The sequence below is a fragment of the Oryx dammah genome, unplaced genomic scaffold, assembly GCF_014754425.2.
Source record: "Oryx dammah isolate SB20612 unplaced genomic scaffold, SCBI_Odam_1.1 HiC_scaffold_4, whole genome shotgun sequence".
Lineage (NCBI taxonomy): Eukaryota > Metazoa > Chordata > Mammalia > Artiodactyla > Bovidae > Oryx > Oryx dammah.
In genome coordinates this window covers 44,144,052-44,160,893 of record NW_024070188.1, presented here as the reverse complement: position 1 = coordinate 44,160,893, position 16,842 = coordinate 44,144,052, and the positions used below count along the sequence as shown (strand labels likewise).

The window sequence follows — 16,842 nt, the reverse complement described above, 5'->3', positions numbered from 1 at the left end:
GAGAGAACATGTGCGGGAAAAGTGGAGAGAGGAGGGCCCTCATCTTTCTCTAATCATTCCCATCCGCTCCAGAGAGCTAGGCACCTGCTCCAGGCGCTCCCTGGCGCTCACCCCTGGGTGCCCCGGCGTCGCCTCAGGGCTCGCTCGCTCCCAGAACGGCAGCCCTTGACCGCCGCGACTCGCCAGGTGAGTCGCCACCGAGAAGCGGAGCGCCTTCGCCACCTCCGCCCACCTTTTAAACAGCTCACTTCTGCCTGTAAAGAATTCGGCCTCCTAGAATCAGAATCCTCTCCACGTATTTCGCACCCAGAAGAGAAACGCGGGCGAGCAAGCCATTCTGACTGCAGGAACCTCTCCCCCTAGTGATGCAGTTATTTATAGCTCAAACTCCAGCCGGGGTCTGCGCTAGCTCGCGCGCGGGGTTTCGCCCTGGCAGTGCAAACTTTTCCTCGGGTCCCGAGATTCCGAAGCAATCAATATAAGTTTGCAGGATTCAATGCCCCTATTCTCTGATGTCACGCGAGTAGAAATGTAGGTTTTGATGTGTATGGATGTGTGTTTCTAGCAGATGTGTGTTCATCTGCAAGAGCGAAACCGACAGCTGGAAGTTAAGGTTTGCTCTGAATGGGTTCAGCATCAACACAGGTTGCAGATGTGGAAACTGGGGTCAGAAGGTCAGGCTGGATCAAAGAGTAGGTCATGGCGTTTGGTTGCGGGGGTGGAGGGAGAGGTTTCAGTGACCGAAGAAGGCCCCATGAAGAGAATCGTAAAAAGCAGCTCTAAATCAGGAAGTTTTCAGACATAGATGAAGCGAGTACCGATGGGTATCAACTCCCGACCTAAATCTGGTAACAGATTCCTCCATCCTCCACACTTTAGGGACAAGTAATTATTAGTATTCTGCTTTTCAATATCGGGAAATCAGCTTGAGACGTACAGCCTGCACGATACGGGGGGGGGGGGGGTAGATTGTGACACTGCTCAGAAGACGTTTCCATTGACAGGATTTATTTTTCCCCAGCTCCAACTACAGGCACCGAAAGGTATTTTTACCTTCTGTCAATGGTTCAAAGGAGAAGACGAGAGGAAAAAGCCATATACAGGAGTATCTAGCTGCCCCAAAGAATCTTGCTCTCTTGAACCAGTATTAGCCCCCAGGGTCCATGTCTTTTGCAAGGTTCGATCACTCGCATTCCTTAACTGCAGAACTGTGGGGGGCAGAGGTTTGAGGACTTCTGGTCGCCCAGGCGGCATCTTTTTATCAACTGCACAGTCCAAGCCCTCCTTTTATCCCCCTCCCCTTACCCCCTACTCCCACCGCCCGCCCCTGGCCGGGCCGAGCCCGCTGGGCTGCCACTGTCCCCGCGGCCGCCGGGACCTGCGCTGAGCGCGCTGAATGGAGATGTCTCAGGCCGGCGGGGCGCGGGAAGCGCGCCGTCCGCTGCTTCACCTCCGCGGCGTTATTGTTCCGCGCCGGCGTCCGAGCGCCAACCGCAAGGCCCGCGCCTGCTCCTCCGACGCAGTGAGCACTTCATTAGTAACCCGAGCGTTCGGAGCTCACACAAGTCACGGCCCCTCAGGGAAGGCTCCAGCCGTTCGCCAGCGGGCTGGCCAGGGTTCTAGAAGCTGCACTCCCCAGTCTCGGACCAACTCTGGCCACAGCTTAATCCCAATGAGACGAACGGCGAGAGGAGGAAAAGCAGAGGGCTAGAGGAAGAGATCTGACCTGCCCCGGCTCCGGGAGAACGAGCTCGTCGGCGGTTCCCACACCCCCGAGATCCCGCCCCCCCCCTCCGCCTTCCTTTGATGCTCACGCCCTCTGGACAGTCTGCGCCAGAAATCCCACTCTCGTGGGGCTAACGGCCCTGGGCGCGGGGCTGCAGGCGGCTCAGAGAGCCCCGCTAGCCACCGGCCAGCCTGTAGCGGCCGGAGCGGTGAGGGGGCGGGGAGCCGGCGGGGGAGGGTCGCCCGGCGCCGGAGGCGCGGCCGGCAGCCCCGCGGACCAGCCGGCTCTTGCAGGTAGACAGCTAAATAAATAAGTCAGAACAAACTTTGCTTTCCCATCACCTTACCTTCCTTTGCAGCCTGCGCTTCTCCGGTGTGTGCAAAGTGGAGCAGCCAGATGTAGCATAAAATAATCCATGAAGGGTGCCGAGTTTGAAAAACCATGGTGCATGAGCAGGTTTTATCTTAGGTTTCAGTTGAGCCGTAGCTTTTTAAATGCTGTTTGCTCCGAAGTATATGGGCTTTTTATTTTTTATTGCGCCCCACGCATTGATTCCCCTTCTCGATCTCCGGCTGGCTGCTCCACGTTTAGCTTTAAAAAAAATTTTCCCCCCTCCTTTCGTTCACACTGTGTTTGCTGCCTGCAAGTCTCCGACTGCAGACCGGCCGCTTGCTCCACACTCCAATAATATCAATTAGGGGGAGGGGGCGGGGCTCCGAGCCGAGAGCCTCCGCCACTCGGGTTGAGTGGCAGGCGTAGCCGGCCTCCCAGGCGGCGATTCCCAGGGCTTAGGGGCGGGTCCCAGCGAAACGGCCGCCCCAACCTTGGGGGTTGGGTTAGGGGCGCGGGCCAATCGGCGGCAAGCGGAGTCAGGTTGCGGACACAGGATTCCCTCCAGGTTCTGAGCTCTCGGCTGGCTCTGGATGCTCCGAGGAGGACGTGGATGGCAGCCGAGGTGCGTGCTGCTGTGGCCCTTGGCTTTTAGCAATCGCAGCTTTCGCGGAGCAAAATCAATCCTAAAATAACCTTCCTAATTTACAGTCGTGTTTATAGTAGTGCTCCTCGCGCTTGTTTAGAAACCAGAGCGATGCAAGCTTTCTCAGCTACCAAGCACGGAGCCGGGACAGTGAAATGAGCTGTGCCTTTAAGTAAAGTGGCTTTCACTTTGTTGTTACTCAGCCTCCGCGGGTTGGGTAACTTTGTTCTTTTTCTTTCTTGAAGGGTTACTATTCTTTTCTGTTACTCCAAAGACAGTTAGCTTTAGGCACCACCCAGCATAATCTCTGGTAGAATAAAAGTAATCAAATGTATTATATTCAGACAATGTTTCCAAGAGTTTGCAACTAGCTCTGGCAAGAGAGCCAGAGGAAAAGGGAGTGGAGAAAGGAAGTCTTTTGTTTTATGTGCCCCCCTCACCCCCCGCCCTATCGTTTACCGATAGTTGGTAGGACGAAATAGAACACTGCAAGAGAAACTTCTGAAGGTTCCGAAACGTTTTTCTTACATGCGTATCATTTTCCGAGATTTTCCTGGAACCCCCTCACACTTTGATCGTTTTCCATTTCGCTGCATAAATTACATCTAATTTTAAAGAATGTTACCATGCATCCAATTAATTTAAATTAAGAGCAAGACCTCTTTCGCACATATTGAGTACTATTCAATAATTAGTCAATAATTACCTTTCAAAGGCAAACTAAGAATAAAAAGTGTCACCAACATCGCCGGTTGATTTCGTCTAACTAAAATATTGAGGACGACTGCCTAGAATCCCATTCCCATTAGGTAGTTTCAGACACTTTGCAATTCAAAAGATGAGTAATACAATAAGATGAAGAACTTAAAAACCTTAATTGCCAAACCATCAAATCCGAAGGTCAAGCCTAGTAACTTGATCACATGTCTAAGAGGAGCTCCATTTTCTCATTTTCTTCCTGTCCTATATATATATTTCCTCCCTTAAAAAAAAAATTCTGTCATTCATGATTTGCCTGTATTTAAGAGAGGCAAAAAGTTTGACCTCGTCTAAGATTCCAAACTTTTCCTATCTTTTCTATCTGGATATGTAAAGTAAATTGAATTGTTTGGTATTTATAGCAAAGACTTTTCAGAGATGACAGATCCCTAGATTTTAAAATTGTATTTTATGAAAAATTGTCTCCTGAAGTATTTACTTGCCTAATACAATTACGAAGAAAAAAGAAATGAGATTTCCTCCTCCTCTAACCTATCTTTGGGTCTCTAGTTTATTTCTTAAATATTACTTGTTCCTAGCCATTACCCCTATTAAACATTTAAAAAATTATAACTAAAAGCATCTTTAGTGCCCTTTAGAAGATGCATGGAAAATGTAAACCGCTTAATAGAATAACCTTGAAACTAGACAAAAAGATATAGAGTGCACTTGTTACAGAGATTAAGCACTGTTTACACAAACGGGTGCTTTAAGGAGTAAAAATTGTAAGGTAAAACACTAGAACTAAGAATGTACATCCCCACACGTAGGCAATAAAACTGTTAATCTCACATACTCACAGATATTAAACCACTTCTAATAGTTAAAATAATTCTCCAGAATTTCAACACTTTCCCCAGGGTCTCATCCCCACTTCTTAGAATGACACCAAGGTAGCCTTTAAAGTTTAAAATATTCCTTTCATCTATTGAACGACTAATACTCAGTGATGTGAATACAAATACCTTTCCATTAGACCAGGAAACCAAAGAAGTAACATCCTTCACTCTGATGAGTGTAGGTGGTATAAGGAATCTCCTTATTGTGTCCCTTCTCTCTATCAGACATAGAGGCATGTTCAGCCTTGCTTTTATTTTTAGAGACGAGACCGCATTAAATGCACACGTGCCAGACTACTGACAGTTTTGCTTGCATAGTTGCACAATGATACTCCTTTTTAGGTTTACCAACCTTCTTTCTTTTGTATCTAGGTACAGTGATGAAGAAGTCATGGAATTTAACGTAAAGTAAATGACTTAGTCAAGGAAAGGATGATTGTTATACTGTTTTATACAGTATATATTTTAACATATAAAAACAATATATAAATTAGCAATAGACTCTTTGACTAACAGCAAAGCCTATAAACCTCTTTGTACATGAAGCCATTGAAATAAAAAAATAATCAGTTCACAAAACTTATTTTAAAATAACTTAAATAGTTAATTCCTTTATATCACTTTTAAAATGGTTTATTTTAGCATCTTATCTATTTGTGCATATTATTGCTAAGGCAAATTTTAGAGAAGCAAATGTATGTATGTTTATAAAATGTATTAGAAATCATTTTCCTGAACAATACCAAATGGCATATATATAACCAAGATATGTGGGCCAAAGCAGAAATTCTAGAAAAATTGTTTTTTATATATTTGTTGGGAAATGCAGCTAATAGAATACCCTGCTTATATTTAGATAACTTTGGAAAAAAGAGACTAAAACTTTAATATGACATTTATAAACCCTCTTTTGAAACATCTGTCTTAACTGTATAGCAGAAAGATGACAAATGCCTGTTTTCAGATACAAAGAAAATATGCCCAATATTTATGCACTGTTATTATCTATCTGATTACTGATAATTACATATAACTGTACATATATGAAAATAAATGTACAAATTCAGGAAACATTCCAAATGAGGGTATAGCTATTATTGTCATTTAACTTGCTTCAACACTAATATTTACCTCACTGTTTATCTTTGGGAGATATTTTCCAATTTTAAGAGAGGAATAGTTACTTAGTAAATTCTAATGACTTCAAGGAATAAGTTCCATAAATTTTCAAATAAAAGCCTTTGTGTGTGTGTGTGTGTGTGTGTGTGTGTGTGTGTAGTAAACAGGCCTTCAGAGGGGAAAGGAAAAACCTGAGACTTTAGTTACAAACCCAAGGCTGCCAAACTAGTTAACAGTGACAACAAAATCAAAGGGCTGTTTCTGAACCTACTAGTTTTGCACTTACTGTCTAAATGCATTCACAGCTGGTAAATGTGGAAATGCAAGTTCATCACAGAAAAGGGGTAATTTAAACTGAATTAGAAAAGGTCCTGTACAGAAGAAACTGATTATAAATAGAAAAAAAAAAGCATTATGTCTCAGTTAATAGATATTACAGAAAATTGGGTTCTCTATTTGTGATTTCAGTCTAAATGTAAACAATCTTTCCACTGTGCAGGAAAATCACTTACATGTTTACGTTAGCATGATTTATGTAGTATATATAAAATATTTACTTGTAGTCCAGTGTAAAAAATGTACATAGGCTAAGCTCATAAGTAGCAATGATTTTACTTATTCTTCAGATTTTCAGATTTATCTAGTAGTATAGGAAGTCAGAGGTCAGAAATCAGAAGTCAAGGCTATATTTTGTACCTTTATAAAAGTTCATTCACTTTTGCATGGTTGGATAAATTGGTAACACTTAGAAGATTAAAATTATAATTCTTTAACTGCAATTACTGCGTTAATTCAAGAGAGCTTAACAAATACAAATACAGTTTATCAGAATTATAAGTCCAATTGAATATTGCTGAGGTGTCACTCTGAAATTTTCTGATCACCTAAAATACTCAAAAGTGTTAAATAAAATAACTTTAATTATTTGATTATTATTGAAAGAATTAGTAAACATAGCAGAGAAATGTGACACATTATATTCAAATTGACTTAACACATGCCCATTTGTGCTTAAGAATTTTTTTTTCCAAATTTGGTTTTGCTGGAGGAGGCTCGTCCATTGCTTATAGTTCTCTATTCCATAAATCACCAGCACTGAGAGGAAGAACTAGCTTAAATTATGTAAATTACTTCTACATGCTTACATGGTTTTTCATCTTGCAACTTTTTAGCTCTTCAAACCCAGTGGATTTTCAGATGTCAAGGAGATCTGTGATAATTCAGTGACCACCAGGGGGCATCAGGATCTCTGGGTGTCCTGAGTAACCAAGTCTACACTGAATAAGGATGAGGTAATTATAAAATTATTTACATATATAATTATGTATGTGTGTATATATGTGTGTGTGTGTATAACTTTATATATGTGTGTATATATAATAAATGCATACTTGTTTCTTTGACACTTTTAAGTTTCTTATACTCTGTACCTATACCAGTGTACTAAAGGCCTTTGTAAAAATTTGTGAGATGTTATATAACTTATTTCAAACTATTCAGGCCATATTTAACTGAATAGATTCTGAAGGCACCTTCAGTTCAGTCGCTCAGTCATGTCTGATTCTTTGCGACCCCATGAATCGCAGCACGCCAGGCCTCCCTGTCCATCACCAACTCCTGGAGTTCACTCAGATTCACGTCCATCGAGTCAGTGATGCCATCCAGCCATCTCACCCTCTGTCGTCCCCTTCTCCTCCTGCCCCCAATCCCTCCCAGCACCTTAGAAGGTGAATTATATTGCAGAAAAGCTCTCTCCGATTCTTTTAAACCAAACATCTGAGGAACTCTCAGTCTCCAGATAGACCTCAGATACTCTCTTGTTTTCCACCCGCTTTACTCCTAAAGTCTTTCACCCTCAAAACATGGCCAGGCTGTGACTGAGTGTTCCCTCGGACTTGATAGAACTGCTTTTAAGGACCCTCTGATATTTCCAGGACTCTCTTGCTTGAGGAACATTTTATCGGCCACTTCTACCCATGGTCTTCTGCCATGGTTAATACTAAAAATGAAATTTTGTCAAAATTTGCCTGCATGATCTCAAGGAGGTCTAAGAAAAGGTCTGAACAATAGTAATCTTATGCATCAAAGTAATTTAGAAATAGTATTTCTATGTTACAGGGAAAAGAATTTAGAAATAGTGTGCCCTAGCTGTAAAATTATAAAGCTGTGGGTACTTTTTCCACTAAGTGTGCTCCCCCGCTAGTTCAGACAGTACAGACTTCTCCTGTAATGCTAAGGGAACTGGGTTCAATCCCTGGATTGAGAAGATCCCCTGGAGAAGGAAACGGCAACCCACTCCAGTGTTCTTGCCTGGAGAATTCCGTGGAGAGGAACCTAGTGGGCAAAAAGTCAGATAAGACTGATCGACTAACACTTTCCCTTTCAAGTGTGGAATTCAGTACACTGCCAAAGGTGTTGCCTTCCGCTGCTGCTGCTAAGTCACTTCCGTCGTGTCTGATTCTGTGTGACCCCATAGATGGCAGCCCACCAGGCTCCCCCATCTCCGGGATTCTCCAGGCAAGAACACTGCAGTGGGTTGCCGTTTCCTTCTCCAATGCATGAAAGTGAAAAGTGAAAGTGAAGTCGCTCAGTCATGTCAGACTCTTAGCAACCCCATGGGCCACAGCCCACCAGGCTCCTCCACCCATGGGATTTTCCAGGCCAGAGTGCTGGAATGGAGTGCCATCACCTTCTCTGTTTGCCTTCTACTACCCCTTAACTAGGCCCGCAGTGTATTTATTCTCTGTGGAGAAAGTGGGCAAATTTCTGAGAGGAAAAGTGTCTTAAGTCCCTAATGCAGTCCCATTTCAACTTCAACAATATTAGCAGCTCTAAAATATTAGAATGGCTCTGACTGAGAAGTAAATACACCTAAATACCTCAAAGAAGTCCTCATTGAGAGGGGAATGAAAATTCTGGGCTTAAAATTTGCTGGGTGAACCCACATGCCTGAGACTCAGAAGCTCTCTGAACCTAGCCACCCAGGTATGATGTTTGTCCTAATTATCTAAGTGTGGACTAAAAGAGACATACCATTAGAGCGCAAATGTTGAGTGCAGAACAAGGTTTCACTGCAGTAATTCTGTATAAAGCTAGGTTTCAAATGTTATACAGTGTGGCAGTAAGGAAAATGAAGACACTAGCGGACTGAACAAATGAATCATTGGGAAGAAATATGATCCCTTTGAACTGACTGTACTTCTAGAAGTTCTTAGATAATTGTGGAGAAAAGAAAACCTCAAGAAGGAGATGCTAGATTTCCCTTTCAGTTATGCTGAGCAAATTAAAATAGACAAGTGACTATATACTTTTCCTTGATGATGTGGATCAAATAGATTACAGATTCACAATCTAAAATGCATAATATTTCAGTAAAAGAATATTGACAGAGACCTTGATTAAAATAGTATTTTTAGGTATTAAATATTTAGAAAGGCACAGGGGTCATATTCAGATGAATAAAGCATAGCCCAATACTCTCAAGACCTAATACCATCAGGATTCCTTTGTGATTCATGTTTCCTTTTAGAAACAGGAAGATCATATGTTTAGAGATATAGGTAACTAGGCAATTTTACTCAGTGTTGATTTCAGCCATGAGAACAATGATGATGTCTACATAGTCATGCTTTTAACCATAAATTGCAAAGTGATTCAGTGCCACCATAAGGATCATCATCTGGCTTGTCCAAAGGTCTTTTCTTCTCCCCTCTCTGCACTCAGATCAGATTTTTTAAAAAAATGAACATTCATACTCCATCTCAAGATTCTGTGAGTATATTCTTATCATTGTTTGGTTATATAGATGCATTTGCTTTAGCTAAAGCTACAAAGTTAAGCTGACACATTCTCTGGTTGATTTTAGATTGATGAAACAACTGAGGTCAATCTCAGTTTAATTAAGTATTTTAATATCTGATAGTCACTCTCTTGGCAGTCTTTTATGCAACAAGCTCTGGTGGCAAACTGTGTAAAACTAAAGATGTAAAAAACATGACAGAAATTTGCCTCATTTAAGGATAGATGATAATCAGAAAAGGCAAAACCAACTTTATCTACCTCACAACTACAGGGAAAGGAAATTTACCCTGCATTCCGATAAAGAAGGACAAGACCCCTTATGAGAGTTCTTTCAAATCTCAGCATGGATTTAATGTTTCTATACAATCACATCTGTCTTTATTTTAACAATTTATCATATATTTACATGGTAACTTTGAGTTAAATTTTGAGGAACAATTACTTTCTAAGTTTGAATAAAGGTATACTATAATAAGTACAATATGGGAAACTGTCCAGTAGAGCATCACGTTTTAAATGGTATATGCTGGAGAAGGCAATGGCACCCCACTCCAGTACTCTTGCCTGGAAAATCCTATGGACAGAGGAGCCTGGTAGGCTGCAGTCCATGGGGTCGCTAAGAGTCGGATACTACTGAGCGACTTCACTTTCACTTTTCACTTTCATGCGTTGGAGAAGGAAATGACAACCCACTCCAGTGTTCTTGCCTGGAGAATCCCAGGGACGGGGGAGCCTGGTGGGCTGCCGTCTATGGGGTTGCACAGAGTCGGACACGACTGAAATGACTTAGCATAGCATAGCATATCCTTTTTAGAGGATAACAACTGTGATTCAATTGATTACACTTGTTCCCAAGGCTACACAACAGGATGGTGAAAGATACTGAATGAAAAAGGTGGGGGAGCAGTCACAAATTTAGGATGAATATTATAGTTCTATGTATTCAAGTATCTCAAAATATAATATTTTAAAAATTTGCTCTATAGTCACCCCTGTGATGTTTCATTGTATTTGCCCTGTTTTTATTTTCCATCTGTTTATCTTTTCTCTCTTCAGCTCTAATTAATCTGCTACTTATTCCATCCAATAGAATTCTAATTTCCATGGCTTGTTTTTTTTTTAGTTTTAGAAATTGTTTTTTATCTTGTTTTGTTTTTATAATTTCTGGTTATTTTTTCACAGTATCTTATTCATTTAGGGTTACAGTATGAATCTTTTATGTCTTTAACCAATTTACAGGGATTTCTTTTATCAGTTATAGTTTTATTAAATTGTCTATTTCATGTAGGTCTTGATGTAATCCACCCATTTGTAGTATTTGCTGACTGTTGTTCATGGTGAGATCAGGGCATATTTTGGTGATGGTGGATCCTTGCTAGCTTTGGGGTTTTGAGATATATACACACTTATATATATACATAAACATATTATATACTTGCATATACAAATATATACTTGTATATACAAATATATATATGCTTTTTTGGTCATGTTAAGGACATATTTACCTGTTGTCATTTTTGTTAAATGTGATTTTGGTTTTTAATCACAAAAGAATATTGATTTTTCACAAACACATTTTCAGGCCCATGTGGTGTTCTTTTTAGATATCATTTCCTTAATGTTACTCCTGACTCAGACTTCACTTATCACCCTAGTTAAAACAAAATGTCCCCCTTTCCCAGCCTCCACCCCTTCCTCTATTTTACTCTACCCTTTATACTTATAATCAGACACTGGCTGGCTGAATCCCAGGCTGTCTTATTTGGACTGCTATAACAAGTACCATAGCCTCAATGGCATATAAACAACAGAAATTCGTTTCTCAGTTTTAGATGCTGAGAAATCAAGATCAAGGTACATGCAGACTTGGTGTCTGATGAGGGCCTACTTTCTGGTTAATAGATAGTCATCTATTTGCTGTGTTCTCACACATCAGAAGGGGCAAGGGGGCTCTCTTAGGCCTCTTTTACAAGGGCACTCGTTCATAAGGGTTCTGCCTTCATGACCTAATCACTGCCCAAAGGTCCCACCTCTTAAGAACATCACCTTAGAGGTTATGATTTCAACATATGAATTTGGGGAGGCACAAATAGTCGGTCCCTGTGCATATGCACGTTCACTCAGTTGTTTCCAACTCTTTGAGACCACGTGGACTGCAATCCTCCAGGCTCTTCTGTCCATGGTACTTTCCAGGCAGGAATACTGGAGTGGGTTGCCATTTCCTCTTCCAATTGATCTTACCCAACCAGGGATCCAACCCAAGTTTCCTGTGTCTCCTGCATTGGCAGGCAGATTCTTTCCTTCTGTGCCACCTGGGATTCCCTCAGAGATGTCTTTTTCTTCCTCATCCGGAGCCCAGACTATAAAGTTTCCTTAATGATTAGAATGTTTTCTAGTCCAGGGGTCCTCAATCTCTGGGATCTAATATCTGATTGTATTGCTGATCCTGCTTACAGCATCAGTTTCCTCTATGCATCTCATTGTGTGCAGTTTGCTGAACCCATGGTAGGCAAGGCATGGCCTAAGGGGCTGGAAGAAAATGAAACGAGCCAAAGGAACTGCAGACACATTTATTCTCTCCTGGCTGGCACAGCAGCTGTAGCAGCAGACATAACACAACATAATTGCACACAACCCTGACGGGCTTTTCCAGGTGAAGCTTATATATCCTTACCGAACAAAAGTAGCCTGTGGCCAAGTGGGTACCTCATGATGTGCATGTGCAATGCTATAAGTGATCTCAGCTGTTACATAACCATGTAAAGTCATTGTTTACAGAACATGAGGTGAGAGGGCATGAGAGCATGGGGCAAGAGAGCCTGACTGGTGCCATCTTATTAATTGTCCCACACTGATGATCTGAAGTGGAGCTAATAACAATAGAAATAAAATACACAATGAATGTAATGCACTTGAATCATCCCCAAAACAACCCTCCTACCTGTCTGTGGAAAAAGTGTCTTCCATGAAACCGGCCCCTGGTGCGAAAAAGGTTGGAGACTGCTGTATCTAGTCAACCTTCTATTAGGGGCACAATCCACCATCAGACATGTGTGTATATGTGTGTGTGTGTGTGTGTGTCTCCACTGCAGATCTCTGCCTCCTCTCCCAGCAAAAGACAACTCATTCAGGCACCTGTCTCAATAGACCAATAAGAGAACCCCTACCCTGGCAGCTGAAATATTGGATGACAACTTGCCCCTGGGTGTCCTGTCCCTCTTCACTCCTAGAGCCTTTCTCTCTCTTTCTTCTGAGCGTGGCCTGGCCATCACATGGCTGGATGTTTGCAGCACAAGGGCATATGGACTTTCTAGTCAACATCTTGCCTGGACCAGGAGCTGTCACATCCCTACCAGTTCTAGTCACCCTTGCTAACAATGAGAACATATCTAAGCCTCCAGCAAACAGTCATCTTGTAGGTGTTTTTTTTTTTTCTTTCTATACCTAAAAAATAAATCTGATTCTCCATTTTTTTCCTTTAAAGTTTCTTTTAAAAATAAATTGTTTAAGAATTATGGGAAGATGGCAGCAGTTGTGGAAGCATAATTTGTGTCTTCCATGATTCCCACATAACACAGGGCCATTAAGATATTAAAACCAAAATCCACTAACAATATTTTAATAAGAGCAGGTGGCGTTAGTGGTAAGGAATCCAACTGCCAATGCAGGAGATGCTTGAGAAAAGGGTTGGATCCCTGGGTTGGGAAGATCCCCTGGAGGAGGGCATAGCAACCCACTCCAGTATCCCCCTGTAATCACAAAATACAAACCGATGGACAATACCCACTAGACCTGCCCAGTATCGCCCTAAAAGTGGGGAAAGCAGAAAGAAGCAACAATGTCACCAGATGCCTGAAGGCCAGGCACATTTTCATTAAAGCAGCACAGAGAGCCCTGCCCTACCCCTTTCCAGAAGAGCCCCACACATGCTCTGTGCAGGCGATATGTAGGGCCCTACACCAGAGCTCAGAGCTTGGGCGGTGAAGGAGTCCAGTAAGAAGCTGCTGTTGAAGGCAGATGATCTTGGCTAAACTCCACCAGTGAATGAGGCAGACATCTAAAGTAAAGCATAAAAGTCTTTATATTCTCACACTGAACTGTCAGGGTTCCACTGGGACTGGACTACACAATGGACATCAACAATAAGGAGTGGAATCAAAATTAAGTAGGATGGGAACGGTAAAGACGAATGCCAGGGAAGCTCAAATTCAGGTCTGGAACCAGGAAAAGCAAAAAAGGCACTGGTGCCTGACACGAAACTTCAGGGGCTCCAAACAACTCAGAAATCAAAGTAAATGAAATTTTTAAGGCAGTAATTCTTCAAAAAGGGAATTTAATGCCAAAAATCCTTGACAAGCAAAATCTCAAACTTTTAAAGATAGAATCATTAACAGTTTGATGCGGAGCCATTCTGGAGCCTAGAGGCAAAAGGAAAAATCAGTAATGCTGATCCTGATCATATGACAGTGTTTCATGAAAATGTTCCAGGCGCCCTCCTTGAGAAGTCTACGAAAGAACCCGCTTCAGAAATGAAAATAACTGAAGAGACATTGCAGTAAAGATTAGTGTGAAGATTAAAGAAAGGTTTAAAAAAATAGTATGTAATTGATACAGATTTGGATCCTTGGACTCTATTTAATCAATTGAAATCTGCTGAGGAATTCAGACAGGGCTTTATTGGGACTCCTGTTGCACCGAGGGAGTGAAAGCAACAAGTGTCCTTGCTTGCTGTTGAAGTGGGGAGGGCATTGTTTCCTTAAAGAGGTGAGAGTATGGGTGTATCATTGGATTGCCGGAGGGGTGGCTTTGGTGGTCTGCCTACCCCCTTGGTGCTGCTGTGTGCAGTGATCATGCACAGTACCCTCCATTGACCCTAGCACTTCAGAAGTGGCAGTAGGTTTGTGGCCTTTTGGTATGCTATTGTTTGTAATTAACCAGACTTTAGGTGCCTGTGGTTAATTTTAGTCCTATACTGCTGCTGGAGGAGACTTTTCTCCAGGTGCAAGCATTCAGGTAAAGGGGCCCAGGTTCCAGCCTATGTCATAATAGCTTTATATTCTGAGAATGTAGATATGATACAAAAAGTTGGGAAAGGGGAGAAGAGAATTGAAATGTGAACTTCTGTTTTCAGAAGTCACAACTAGTTCTTATATTTTCCCTAGCTTATCATAGTTTATGATTCTGAGGTATAGTTAACAATCAAATGTTATGTTAATTTCAGATGTACGACATGATTCAACATTTCTGCATATTGTAAAATATCAACATGCAAAAAATATTTATTTTAGTATGTGACAGAAATTCACATCATTAATGTAATTAACAGACAGAGCTTTTTAAATGAGGTAGGTGCCCTGATGTATTCAGAGCAATAAGTCAGATTGGGGTGAACATCCTTGAAGCAACTGGCATTTCAGGTTGGTCTTGGGTTGCAGGAATAGCTGGTCACATACAGTTGATGATGAACATTTCAGAGATAAGAGATAGTGTATAAAGGGTACAGCAGGGTATGCCCATGTTACAGAAGAATAGAAACTTCCAAACATTTGAAGAAATTTAATTGGAATGATCTTGAAAGTAGATATTATGAAGACTAACAACAGCGTCAGGTGTGAGTTAGGAAGCAGAACCTCTGAGTTGATCCTTGAGATGAATATAATCCAGGTGGGTACCTGGACTGCTGCCTATGGAAAACAAGACGCTGGCCCAGAGGGTCCAACCACGTTTACATGGAATTCTTAACCCACAGGAACTGGGAAAATAAACGGTGGTTGTTATGTTAAGCTGCTGACTTGGGGGCTAATTTATTATGCAATTGTCTGAAACTGATACAGGAAGTTTCACAAACTTTTGTGGGTGTCTAATTTCCAAATTAATTTTCTCCAGCTTAAAATGCCTCTAGTAGTCTGTTTCCTCATACATCAGAGCACTGAAGTATGGGGGTTCAGTTGCTCCCTATACTTATTATTTTCCATATTTTTTTTTTACCATTCTGTGTGGTGATATATTGTGGTTTTAGTATTTATCTGATGAGTAATGAACTTGAATACATTTTTACACATTTATTGGCTATGTGAATATCATTTATTAAGCATCTGATAAAAGTTTTTCTTTTTTGAATTGTCTATTATAGATTATAGTGTTGGTTCATATATCTAGATATGCATCCTTTATCAGGTGTATTTTGCAGTGATACAAAGAAATTCTTTTGATACAAAGAAATTCTTGATTTTCTTCTGCGATTAGTAATGTTAATATCTTGTTCAAGCAATCTTTGCCTAATTTGGTGCCACAAAGATATTTCTTTGTGTTTTCCTCTGTCATCTGTATTGTTTTCCCTTCCATACTGGAATCTGCAATCCGCCTAGAATTGTTTTTTGTTTATGGTGGAAGGTAGAGATCAAGATGCATTTTTTCCCCCATGAAGTATATAATAGACCCAGCATCATTTCTTCGAAAGAACTACTTTTCTGCATCGTACGATAATAGAGCTTTGTTTGCAATCTGGTGGATGACTATGTGTGTGAAAGATTCTACTAAGTGTTTGTGATATTCAGTTGTCAAAAAAGCCATACTAGTCAGAAAACTGGCATATTTACCTATTTATTTTTGAGTAAGGGGGGCCGTGTGCTATTTACAATTCTGTGCCATTGTATGCCTTTACAGAGATCTCATTCTTGTTGATAGGACTTCAAAAACCTTTTGTTATAATTTGAGACAATGTCTAGTTATTCTCCATTTGAAGTTTATCTTGATCTTTGGAAAAATATATTGCTTACTTAAGACAAACCTACAGATGTTTCATCTGCCTTAATTCTTCCTGTTTCACTGGACAGGAAGCAGCATTCAGTGCCACAAATGATGTTATGAATTATGGCAAGAATAAAGAAGCTTTTAAAGGCATGTCCATCAATTTTTTCTGAGAGAAAAGAGCCTTGAAGCCATGCATTCCTGCTGCTTCCTGTTCTTCGCCTTCCTCCTTTATCCCGCGTGGGACATAATACAGAGTGTATAAATAAAATGATGGTAGAAACTTAGAACCTTAGGTGAAAATACATTTAAGTTTCAAACATATCACCTGTTCCCTAGCATTTAAATGATTCTTTTAACCTGGGCTCTCTGCTTCCAGGATTGCTCATGCTCTCAGTTCATTCTCAATAGTCTGCTAGAGCCAGGGTCCCCAACCTTTTGGCCAGGGACCGATTGGCTTTGGAAGACAATTTTTCCACCAACTGGGGTGGGGGATGATTTCAGGATGATTCAAGGACATTTTTGTGAACTTTATTTCTATTATTAGATCAGCTTCACGTCACATCATCAAGCATTAGATGCCAGAGGCTGTGGCCCCCTGTGCTGGAGGGTTCTGTTTTCAACACAGAATACTTCACTCCTCCACTGGAAAGTCTCTAGTGATTGCCATCTCACGTTGTGGTATGAATCAAGTTCATTAAAGACCAAGAAAGCCCACCAAACTATGACCCTGGGACTGCCACCTCTCTTGTCTCTTTTCCCCTTTCTTTTTTTTATCACACTGATTTCTCACTCTCCTAACAGGCCAGGGGAGCTTCTTCATCGAGCCGTTCAGATTCCCTCTTCCTGGAATATAATGCCTCTAGACG

General features: G+C 41.4%; 1 protein-coding gene and 1 long non-coding RNA gene across 4 annotated transcripts in view; one reads left to right on the top strand and one right to left on the bottom strand.

Moving 5' to 3' along the window:
• EPHA7 (EPH receptor A7) overlaps nucleotides 1–2,412 on the bottom strand; it is a 209,484-nt gene extending 207,072 nt beyond the window's left edge. For all 3 annotated transcript variants that reach the window (XM_040238790.1, XM_040238791.1, XM_040238792.1), the window contains exon 1: nucleotides 2,073–2,412. In XM_040238790.1, the coding sequence (XP_040094724.1) occupies nucleotides 2,073–2,169 (97 nt within the window). In that variant the 5' untranslated portion in view covers nucleotides 2,170–2,412. The remainder of the gene's footprint in view (nucleotides 1–2,072) is intronic.
• A 190-nt stretch (nucleotides 2,413–2,602) lies between these two features.
• On the top strand, nucleotides 2,603–16,280 carry LOC120862708. The gene is made up of 3 exons (XR_005720826.1): nucleotides 2,603–2,681; nucleotides 6,592–6,711; nucleotides 16,060–16,280. It is a non-coding gene; the product is annotated as an uncharacterized LOC120862708 (long non-coding RNA).
• Nucleotides 16,281–16,842: the final 562 nt, after the last annotated feature.